Raw genomic sequence first — 12,541 nt, 5'->3', positions numbered from 1 at the left:
CATATCAGAACATTTATAAAATATGATTTCAAAAACCCTTTGACATCTATCATATTGAAAACATACAACATTTCTACAACTAAAATCATGCATTGTTACACAGTCAATGTTCTGGGAGCCTGTTGATCGATTTAATAAATAAGCGTTTTATCTATTGATTAGAATATTAATACTGAATTTTCATTTGTTAGTATTTCTTTTTATCCAAATGTTGAATGTTTGGACACAAGTCAGCAAGCCTTGGGTAGCATGGGAATGACTATAAATGTTATAAACTATAAACCACTAAAGATAAACTGAAACTTTTTCATCAAACATCCCGCCAAGTTTCTCTCACTACTACTAATAGTACAGTCAATGTTTTTCTTCTTTACAAATAATGATCATTTAAATGAGAATTCAGGGACTTTCAGGTGAGAGTGTGGTTGTATACATCAGTCCCACTAGTGAATGGGTCTTCCATGAGCAGACCACTAAAGGTCAGAGGTCAGCTGGGCAGGATTACTGAGCTAAACAGATTATATGAAAATTTAGATTTTTTAGAAAGCTGTTGGACAATAGGCCTGTTGATTATTAGGATTACAAACAGAGAGGCAATATTTTTTCCCCCTTGGTTTCTGAAGTAGGATCCCAAGTTGTTGCTTTGGTTAAAATCATATTCAGTGTTTTTTGAAAGCTAAATGTGCCTTGCTGTTGTCCCTTCAACCAAATACTAACCAGAACAGTTTAACTTCATCATGAGCTTTGACCTGGTCACTTCTTAGAGAGTGACACTGCGGCGTGTTTGGACAGCTTTGTATTGATGTCGTCAGATGTGGCAGGCGTGACATGTGAGCACACACGCATGTTTTGCACAAATGAACCTTTAGCTCTGAAATGTTTAGCGAACAGGAAATTAAAGTTCTGCTTTTGTGTGATATGCAGATAGCACAACTGTAAATAGGTCTGTTTGGCTATGCATGCTGCAAAGCATGTGCATGTTTTGTTCTCATCATCATGCAGAAGTGTAGTTTAGTGGGATACTTTGGTGCTTTTATGTATCCAAGGTTCTCAGCAGGGCCGTGCAGAGACCTTTGGAGGGGCAGGTGCTCAAAGTATAAAAGGGGCACATGGAGCACGGCTTTTAATAGGGCTGTGCTCCTTGCTGAGACATGTATCGAAACGGATGCTTCTGTGTTGATAGCAGCAAATGCCGTGACGCAGTTTTAAAAAAGAAACAGAGAACAGAAAAGTCCATTTTAAGTTTAAAAGTTAAATAAATATTTATTTGCACCTCTTAATCACTCTGAAAATAGAAACGGAATTAAATTAGGCCTATTATTATTATTGAGTTTACAGGGTATGGTGGCTTTGCTGTTGTAAACACTACTGTTGTTGTGGAAACACATATTTCTGTCTTATTTAAAATAGAATTATATTATAATCCTGTTCTGAATTTATTCATTTTTAAAATTATAATGATGATAAAAACAGGATTGATAAGTAGCCTATAAATCGGAGGATGAGAAAATCAGTATAAGCCTGTTTTATCAGGGTTGTGATAATTATTTTTAAGGCTTTTAAAATAAATACTGTAATAAAAAAAAGTTCAAAGGAATCGTTTTTTAGTCATTTAAACATATACACGTAGATAACATAAAGACAAGACTCGACGCCCTTTAAACTTTTCCCAATCAAACAGCAAGAACGAAAGAGAACAGGTAACTTTGTTTATATTGCTGTGTAGAACTTTAGCTGCATTTTTAATATTTAATTTTAAAGAAATGTAATTTCGTCCCCCGCACTTTATTCGGGCAGGTGTGTTCACGTAGAGGTTTCTAGATTTAAATTCAAACAGACAGTTTCGATAGTCTATGCATGACCTGGCGTTTTATTCGTATCCAAAATGAGGAGAAGTGAATAGCTGGAGCGCTCAACACTCTCATGCAGTGTTTGTTTAATTCATACTCGAAGCCGGAGGGCGCTCTCGTGCAGAAAGTCCAAAACAGACTCATAGAATGAATGACTTATGACGTGCAGGAAAGCCTAACATGAACAAAAGCATCCGGCTATCGCTGTAGCTGAGCTGAATAAAAAGCAGAAAAAACCATGAAGACAATAAACACACGATTGCGAAAATATACGGGTTATGTGTGTTTTTCAAATTATCTCCAGGTAATAAATAAACAATACTGATTGACATATCATTTAGTAGCCTATAGAAACTATACATTTCCTGCCTTATTCTGTGATAAAAATGGGGAAAAGGTGCTGGTAGTAGCCTTTATAAACCGATCATAAAATTGTCATTAGGAAAATATTGAACAAAAGTATTATAGCCCCTTGCTGCAGCTAACCTTACTTCCACAGGCTACACACAGCAATATAAACAACAGCTGTGCATGCTCTCTTCACGCAGTTCTTGTATAATAATAATAATTTAATAATATAAGTTTGCAAGCACACCGCTCCGCTGAGAACTGCACTTACTGGCAGCCACGGACGTTATGAACTAAGGCATCCTGGTAGTGCGCTACATTAAAGGTGTCTGAACGTGAGGGATATAGCCCCTGATGAGATCGTCAGGTGAAAGGTCATCATCATGTGGATAATTACAACTAAATTATTATTCATTCATTTTACTAATAGTTAGATTGGGCAGGCCTTCACAAAATGCGTTTAATTACAAAAAAATATATAAAAATTGCCTTGACATAAGGGCACTTTGGGCATCAAGGGGAAAAGGGGCAGGTGCTCAAGCACCCATCGCACCCCCCTCTGCACGTGCTTGGTTCTCAGTGCATGTTGTCATAGTTTTGTACATTTCTGTAGTGATGAATGAAATACAGAATGTATTGACTTAAGACATTTTGAATTTAATGAACGAACACGTTTAATTGGATAAGTACTTAGGATAATTTAGTAATTTTTGTTTTCATAATTAATTCCCATGCTTCTATCTCTGTTATTTCACACTTTTGAGGATTTTATTATTATTTAAAAACATGACAAATAGTATTTGCAAAGAATAATATTGACTGGGGTTTCTCATTTTACTTTTAACATCCTCCAGGCCTAAAAATAAGGATTGTTTTGTATTTAAGGTAGCTTTTATAAACCACTGAAGGTATTTGAAGCTCTGTTATTGCAGTACTCCTATGGAGACCTCAAGGTTGATTTATTGCTCATTAATGTTAGTTAATGCATTAACAGATGTTAACTAATGGAACTCAGTCTACCCAAATACAACTTATATATCAAAATGAATCATTTTCTTTTCTTTAACTGAATTAAGTAATGATTTAGTAATTAATTTCTACTTTAAATTACAAGGACAAAATGAGCAATGAATTTTTTAAAACACCATTTTAATAGGATATGATCAGAAGCACACATCTGAAATCAAGGCGTTACCTGGCTTAATTTTGAACACTACTGGTTGCGACCATTCTGATGGCTCAATGACATAAGTATCGTCAGGTTCAGGTAGTAATCTGATCTGGGCCTGGTATTCAGTTGAAGGATGTAGATTCGTAAAGTAAAGGTCAAAATTGCTCTCCCCTTCAGAAAGTGTAAAAATTTCTGAGGTCTACAAAGAGAAAGTGAAATCATGCATGTGATCAGTCACAGCTACAATGAATCATTTAGTAAATGCAACACAGATGCTGAAAGATAACTAACGCACCTTGTTGGTCGAGAATTTTAGCTGGATGGAGAACTGAATATCTGTGGAAACAACTGGTTTAGACCAGTTCAGTATGAAAACGCCATCGCCTTCCTTCACATGGATCTGGTCAGGTTGTGAAAGTTTAACTTGAAGAGAAGAATGAACATTAGTGCTCCTCCTAAACTCCAGATGGCAGCGCTGGCATGCAAGACTCTGCTAAAAATAAAAATTTTTAAAAACTCACTGTGTTTTGAAGTACGGAACGTCCTAGCGTAGTACACTTGTCTCAGCTCCACTGTTAACAGGTAAGGGTCCAGGGTTTTTACCAAACACATGAACTCAGAAAGCTCAACATCTCTCGACTTCAGCTGAGGATCTTCACAACAAACGGAGAGACTAAGGGAGAGAAGAGTTGTCAGTGTACAGGACGTGACATCACGCTTTAGATCAGTTGTTAGTCACGTGAGTTTGTGATGGATGGAGAACTCACTTATCACCATTACTGCACCAGAGATGATAAGACATAAACTGATAATGTTCTGTCTTCATTTGCCAGGTACAGGTCACATTTGTTTCTCCCGCTATCACGCACTGCAGGTTAAAGGCTCCATCTGCGAGAGGTCATGAACTTCAGATATTTGCAGTGTAAAAAGGAAATGCTTTTCTGTTTTAGACTATTAGCAAAATATAAGGAAAATTGATACCATTGTGAGTCTTCCAGGACACCAGGGGGCTCCAGTCACTCCAGAGTCCCACTGGACCTCGCGCCCTCACTCTGGCTTGATAACGGTAACCAGACAACAGTGACTCCTTGTCAATCATATACTCAGAAGCACTGGTGTTATCCACAATCTGTTCCAGTAAAAGAGAATGAGAAAACAGATTCATTCACAAACAAAGGAAGTGTGGCCGAAATTGTGTACTCTCTGAGTACTTCTCTTGACTAAGTAATTATGTAGTGACTGTTGAGAAATATATGCTCTAGGAATGTATGTAGTATGAATGTAATCTGCGTTCTACTTTGCTTTTAGACACACTCGCAAACTTCCCTACGCACTTCCCCTTAGGGGAATCCCCACTGCCATTTTAAAGTGTGTTCCACTTGGTTAAGGAGTGAAGTTTATATGGACAGATTCGACCAAGGGAGCGAGTCTACTTCATATGTACACTTCAGACAGCTCCATATAGCACTATGCAACACAATTTTGATGTCACTGCAGATCGCATTGGATTTACTCCCACCTCAAACAGCTCAATAATACACACATTTTTTTCATTTAAAACAGCCCCAGTACGCCCATATACATATAAAATGCTCAATCAAAAAAAAAAAAAGGGAGTAAATAAATCAACTCCATAGCTGATTCCAAGTAATCAAGGGCTCAGGATGTTCCACTCTGGCCCATTGCAAAGGTTGCATGGCACCCATGCAACATAATCACTGATATACAGTACATTCGAGTCAGAGGAAAGCTAGCTAGGGAAGGGCCTTAACAAAACTAAATGGAATGCAGTCTGGCCTGTCCCAACACCCACAGTTTCGATCTTTGCACTTGACCACTTGTCTACTTACATGACGTATTTCCTATATTTGGCCCAAGTGTTCAAGTGGGTGTGAAGACTGCAAGCCTGTGTAGAACTATTGATTATCCGATGGGAAACACTTACAACAATGTAAAAATGCAAGTTTTTACAGAGCTTTACTGACACATTCTGTGTTTATTTTCGCATACGGTGTTACTTAATTTAATACTTAAACTTTTCTGTTTCTGTTCAATAGACCCTATGAACGACACAATTTAATTGTGATGCTTCTTATTAAGTGATAAAAAAAAAAAAACTGTTGCAAATATTTTTTTCCCCTTTTTTCTTTGTCTGGGTACTTATTCTTTTATGAATACTGTGAATTCAGACAGACTTTACGAAAAGTTTTTCCGTGTACAGTATAGTAAGGAAGTATGCGATTTCGGATGCAGCCCTTGTTTATGAGAGTCATTAAATCATTCATTTAAAACTGATTCATTCACGAACAAAAAATCTGTTGACTGTCTATGTGAGCGAGTCATTGAATCATTCACTCAACTGATTCGTTCAAACAGAACTATTCTATCAAAATATTTCCTCAAAAGTGTAAATTACTACTCAATATTAATACCTTGTTTACAATTTCACATTCGCAGACATGCTATCAATGTTACTTTTAGTCAATTCATCACTCCGGAAGATGATTTGTGTGCATAAATATTACAAGAAGGTAGACACTTGTCTTGAATGTGTGTGACGCTTCCGGTGCCATCGACATTTCAGTTGACAGAAATATCGGTTTACAGTCTTATTCTCCTTGACACTGCAAACTAGTAATTGTTTTCCTATTCGTGTAATTTATTACCGTAATTTAGTATCATAATGAATCCTAAGTATCAGAAAATAACTTCCGCGTTACAAAATAATAAGATGCATATCAGTAACACACGGAGCAGCATTAATCGGTAAACAAACGATGCTCTGCCAAGTGCCAACCTGTCACCTATATAAATATAAAACACACTCAGCATTTACCTATGTAAATATCCAAATCTTGACAGTGGATCTGTCTCCAGTTTCAGAACGCTAGCATCACTCTTTCATGTGGAGGCTTTATCTTAGGTGGGAATCGTGTGAAGTCTGAGGTTGTGATGATGTGTCATTACAATGGCAGATTGTGGTGTTTGATATTACAGAGAGCTGCTTCAGCACAGACATTGTTCTAGACAGGATATCCACAAGATATCCTATTAGATAATATTTGAGTGTGTGAACTTTAATGCCATTCAGGAGTCTTGGAGTCTATACTGGCATTTTACTCATTTAAAACAATCGTTTCATTAAAAATATAAATATATACAATAGGATACACTGTCGTTCAAAAGTTTGTTTTGGAGTCGGCAAGATTTTGAATGTTTTTTTTTTTCTTTTTTGATTGAATAAATGACTGAAATCATTCTAATATGCTGATTTGGTGGAAAATGTATATGAAATCATGATACATTTTTCAGGATTCTTTGATGAATAAGACTATGTTTGTGTGGGTGTGTGTATGTATAGTTTTACTTTTTAAATATTAATAATATTTATAAAATATATATTTTATATATTAATCAGCACAACTTTAGTAAAACATTCAATTGAATTAAAGGTTGTTAAAATATCGAAACCTAAGGGTGCATATTTTAAGAATATATCAAATTAATAATATGCATTTGGGGTAGATGAAGCACGATTATTATTATTATTTGTTTTTTCTGACAGTGTACTCACAGTCCAGTCATGCATGTATCTGCGATACTGAAGCTGGTACACAAGAGTTCCTGTGATATTTGAGGATACAGGATATGGGCTTCTCCAGGACAGCAGACGACCTCCGCCATCAGCCACCCTCTCTGTCAAATCAATTGGGGCCTTAACTTTTCCTGAAATCACACACACACACACACACAACGGTGAAAGACTTTTCCATGCCAGAGATGCTTTAGAAGGTAAATGCACATGCACAAAATACACACTCACCGTGCTGAGCAACTCTGAGAGTTGTGGCTCTGTGCACACAGGGCACTTTGAAGTATAGAATGTGACTTGTATATAAGTTAAACCTCTCAGAGTTATAGCTGCACACGTGAGAGATCTTCCCATTGGATAAAAGCACACCAGATGCATTCGAGACGCAATGTGTATCTTCGCTACAGAGAGGGAGGAAAAAAAGTTATTTTCCCCATTGTAGAATTTCTTTCATTGTGTGTTTGTTTCTTTTTTCACCTACTCTATAGTTGCGTCCCAGTAGTACAATTCATGCGTGTTTTCTTGTGGATGAACTTGTGGATCGACCTCCCATGTGCACTGTGCATAGCTCATGTAGTCATTGTGGCACTGCAAGGAATCCAGCACTGCAGAATCTGAAACAAGAGTTCAAATGTCAGTATTTTTTTCTTCAAAGCAGTCTTTTAAGTCTATTCCCCCCCCCAGATGTGTGGCCACAGGCAGGAACTTCCAGTGACTTACTAGACTGACAAAGCTCTGGGTGATCAGGTAAACTTAAAGGGATTTTTTTTTTCATTATTATTATTAGATTCTGCAAAGCTCTCAAGATTAGTTAGAAGTGAACTTCTAAAATCAGATCTTCAGAGCTGCTTTATACTGACCAATCAAAACCACGTCCTGAATTACAAGTGTCTGCAAAGGAAAATCTCTATTGACGTTTAGTTCGGTCTAAGATAAAGATTTATTTTGGCTGGGATAATACAATTTATATGTATGAGCCAGAACGGAGGCCCCAAGAAGATTAGAGAAAACACTGATAAGGGTCTATCTGGTGGACACAGGCCTGAACTAAACAGGTTGTATAAAAAAAGAATTGAATGCAATAATATCTGAGAGTGTTATCTTTCTCTCTCACCTTTCCCAGGCTTGACTTCATGATGAGGACACTTGTCATCACTGATGCCCCCCCTGACCAGCAGAGCGAATCCAACCATATGCAGAATCCATGTGCAGAACATTGTAGCTGAGATCCGAGATCAGAGGCCCGGCGCTTTTTACAGCAGGTGATTTTTCTGGTTACTTTCAAGATATCTGAATATTTAGAAACCAGTTCTGATGGTTAGAACCACTCGATTTAAAGGCACAGTTCACCCAAAAATGAAAATTCTGTAATAATTTACTCAACCTCATGTAATTTGGGCAAAGTCTGAAGAATGTTAACCTCACTAACTTTTCAAAAACACTGAACTGTTCTTCAAAATAGCTTTTTTTGTGTTCCACAGAAGGGAAAAAGTGATGCAGTATTGAAACATCACATGAGGGTGTGTTGTCAGTTTTATTTTTAGGTGAACTATTACTTTAAGAACCAATGTGACAAGACATCATGCTGTTATAAAAGCAAACACAAACACGTAGGTCTAAAACACACACCACAGACATGCATCTGAGAATTCTCATTGGTTTTAAGCACAAAACGTACTTCCTTTTTCCTCTCACACATTTATGCTAACAAAAACACATAGGCCTTCATTTTCCCCCCTCATTAAAAAACATTTTGTCACTGAAAGCCTTTGCATCAGTGTTAATTTTGACAGCAAATTTTGATTTAGTTTTAGTCATAGACTTTTGACTAAAATGCCATTTAGTTTTAGTCATATTTTAGTCATCTGAATTGTATTTAGTTTTAGTCTAGTTTTAGTCGACTAAATATCATAAGATTGTAGTCGACTAAATCTACAGTAAATTTAGTCGGCTAAAATCTAATGGGTTTAGTTACAGTGCATTTACTAAGCATTTCTCTAAAATTTCCAAACTCATTATATAGGTTTGATATTAAGGTTTTATCATGATAGACACTGATTTAACTGCGGTGACACACCACATGCCTTTATGTTAAAATTAAAGGGGTCATATGATGCGATTTCAAGTTTTCCTTTCTCTTTGGAGTGTTACAAGCTGATTGTGCATAGCTGAAATTGAAATTGAGAGAGAGAGAGAGGGTCACATCACAAACATACCAGCTTCATCACTCTGTCACGTGACTCTGTTCCCCTTTCGGGCTCTGTCTTTACATTTATTTTGAAAGATGAAGCTTGCGATTATGGTAAGGGGCGTTACATTTCCGACAAGTGCTTGCGGTGTGCGGCCAATCCCAATGCACTGGGTCAGCTGGCCAATCAGAGCAGACTGCGCTTGTCGGAAGGAGGGACTTTGTAGAAAACGAAGCGTTTGAGAGAGGCGGGGCATAGAGGACCTACAATAATGTACAGTATTTGAAAAATAATGTGTTTTTTGAACATTAAAGCATGTCAACATATTCTGTTACACCAAATACACAAAATAATGATCTTTAAAAAAAGCATCATATGACCCCTTTCAATAAAAACACTTCTCATAAAGAACACGAACATGGTCTTCTTTTTAATGAAATACCAATGGTTATAAAGGCTAATTATGCATTCTTTATAGCAACTTGTTTACCATATTCTTCATTCTTTCAAGCAGACATATTTATTTCTATGAATACATTTAGATTAATCTTTAGGGCTACTAAAGTTTTTCAGTCAAGAGAAGTGCGTGGTTTTCTGTCTTTCTTTTGTTGCTTGATTAACATCAATGACAAATTAGGCTGCTGTCCCTTTAAAACAGAATGCACTGCTGCAATGGACTGATACACATTCTCCTTACTGTTTACGTTCACTTAAGACGTAATCAACTGTGTTTACGTGAATACTCATCAAAACGAACAATTAGACATAATTTTGTGTGTAAATCTCCGTTCATGCGACGCGAAAGACTACTCGCGCGCTGTGTGTGTGTATGCTTCAGTGTCTGCGCTCAGAAAACCGGACCGAATTGAGCTCCCTCTTGCGTCGTCAGATTTATCCATATGTCTGCTCTTCTCTTACTCCCACATATTGACATTTTTTTAATGTTTTATGCGACATGCAGCAAGTGTATGTTAGCTTATGTCCCGCCGGTTCATATGTATGCATCTAACCTCCGAACCACGCAGCAGATTCGTTCTGAATGAATCTCTTCCCAAATCGTCCCTCCCTAACATTTGCGTCTCGTTTTTATTCGTTGATGAAAATGTCAATAGATTTACATCATAGTTTTTGTCATTCAAAAAGAGTTTTAGTTCGTTATCGTTATCGTCGGTGAAAAAAATTAACACTGCTTGGCATGATGCAAACTTAATAATTTTGTGTGTAATTCTCCGTTCATGCGACGCGAAAGACAACTCGCGCTGCGAGACGCGCTTTCTGTGTGTGCCCTTCAGTGTCTGCGCTCAGAAAACCGGACCGAATTGAGCTCCCTCTTGCGTCGTCAGATTTATCCATATGTCTGCTCTTCTCTTACTCCCACATATTGACATTTTTGTAATGTTTTATGCGACATGCAGCAAGTGTATGTTAGCTTATGTCCCGCCGGTTCATATGTATGCATCTAACCTCCGAACCACGCAGCAGATTCGTTCTGAATGAATCTCTTCCCAAATCGTCCCTCCCTAACATTTGCGTCTCGTTTTTATTCGTTGATGAAAATGTCAATAGATTTACATCATAGTTTTTGTCATTCAAAAAGAGTTTTAGTTCGTTATCGTTATCGTCGGTGAAAAAAATTAACACTGCTTGGCATGATGCAAACTTAAAGGTGAAGTAATTTTTGTGCCACCAAACAAAATTTTAAAACTAATGACTGTTTTCAAGCAAGTTCCGGAGCGCTCCTTCCGTCTACCATTGGTCTTACAAACAGATTGTTTCGCCTCAACCTCATATCATTGGTTGCGTAAGAAGTGATTTAACATTACACACTTCACTTTAAAAGTATTAGTTATTTTAAAATGTCGCAAAGCATCTAAAAATGAAAGAAACATTGCATATATTATAATTGCTTACTGTTTGTGACAAAAGCATGGTGACCTCCAAATCCATCTTTCAATGAAGAATTCAAAATCCATCTTTTAATGAATGGAGCACTTCCAGGAACAGGTGAACATCTTAAAAACTGCTGTAGATCTTCATACGGCACGTCTTGTATATAAAACTACTCGTTTGGGGTGAACCTGACCATCTACCCGTAACCTACTAGTGGAGCTTTGTAGCGTAAAAACAGATGTAGTACTGTATGTCGCACTACATTTCTCGCAACTGCCAGGAAACTGTAAAGAAAGGGATTTCCCTAAGCTTAAAAGAGGGTGGGGGGCGTTGGGGGAAAGAGATGTGGTCACACATAACACGTCCTGTCAGAAATTGACTTTAAACTGTGTTTAGTTTGTAAAAGTTAGTTATGTTGTTTTATGTTGATTTTAAGTTTACTCTTTCATTTAAAGGTTGCGTGGCGTAAGGTAGGTGTGCTATATTTAGCTGCGGTGAAGTACACACGTGCATGTAGGTGAATGAACACTGAAAAGGGCAGAAAAACTAAAACAGGTTTTACCTCACACCTTGTTCCTACAGTGAAAACTGTGTTTTCTCTATGACGAATCTTGGTGGTCTTGACTTGCGCATGCACTGCACTGCACTGCATTGCAAAATAAATAAATGCAACATGGTAAATTAGCTTGAAGGTAACTCATTTTCTGGAAATATATCTTGATTTTTTTATTCTTGTTTTAAGCACAATACTCTAAATATAGTTGTTTAGGCTTAAAAGCATAAATCTTAAAGCATTAATCTTGTGTTTTATTATTTTAGGTTAAATTGTGTAATTTCTCAGAGAACCTTTGGGATTAAAAAGTCTTCAGAGTGTAATTGTCTTTATCCTTTTTGGTTTCTGATTATCTGTTAATAATCTGTGTATTGATCAACCCAGCAGAGCTAAGGAATTAGCTTTTTCTTTTCATGAGAATCCCAAACCAGACGTTTCCTACTATAAAATGATCTATGATTTGGATTCCTTTTCCAGTTTTCAAAACCAATCTTCTGCTTTCACAACATAGACGATTATGATTATCTTTGATCCATATAAAGATCAGGATAAAGGTTATTTTTGATTTGGAAATCTAAATCTAATCTTTTGAAAATTGTGAGATTACCATTTCACGATCATTTCATCATTAATTAATTAATTTTTTTATAATGCATCTTATTGTATTATGACCTCAGTAAATTAGGGGATATATATATATATATATATATATAAATTATCACTTATCACTCACCTAAATTATAATATTATATTAGTGTACTATATTATATACTTTCTAATAATTCTGTAAACACCAGCAGATTATAGTATTTCATAGTCTTACTCATTTCATACCATATATTGTTTAACTTCAGTAAATGGCTGTATATAATTTCAGTAGCTCAAAGCCTACTCTGAAAAAAAACATTGAAAAATCAGTGAATTATAGTTTCATACTCCTCTAAATGT

General features: G+C 36.6%; 1 protein-coding gene across 1 annotated transcript; it reads right to left on the bottom strand.

Annotated features, from left to right (window-relative positions):
* Positions 1–501: 501 nt before the first annotated feature.
* On the bottom strand, positions 502–11,280 carry LOC107585071 (interleukin-3 receptor class 2 subunit beta-like). Its single transcript, XM_016271927.1, has 11 exons — positions 11,062–11,280; positions 8,076–8,251; positions 7,443–7,575; positions 7,193–7,362; positions 6,944–7,095; positions 4,351–4,498; positions 4,137–4,257; positions 3,891–4,042; positions 3,665–3,792; positions 3,394–3,568; positions 502–509 (listed from the first exon to the last, which is right to left on the bottom strand). Exons 2-11 carry the CDS (start codon positions 8,176–8,178, stop codon positions 502–504), a joined length of 1,290 nt encoding a protein of 429 aa, XP_016127413.1. The 5' UTR covers positions 8,179–8,251; positions 11,062–11,280.
* Between the last annotated feature and the right edge of the window lie 1,261 nt (positions 11,281–12,541).

Source organism: Sinocyclocheilus grahami, unplaced genomic scaffold (assembly GCF_001515645.1).
Source record: "Sinocyclocheilus grahami isolate Dianchi unplaced genomic scaffold, SAMN03320097.WGS_v1.1 scaffold66.1, whole genome shotgun sequence".
NCBI classification, from domain to species: Eukaryota; Metazoa; Chordata; class Actinopteri; order Cypriniformes; family Cyprinidae; genus Sinocyclocheilus; species Sinocyclocheilus grahami.
Note: the sequence above shows the minus strand (reverse complement) of the source record. Positions and strands in the feature narration are given on the sequence as shown.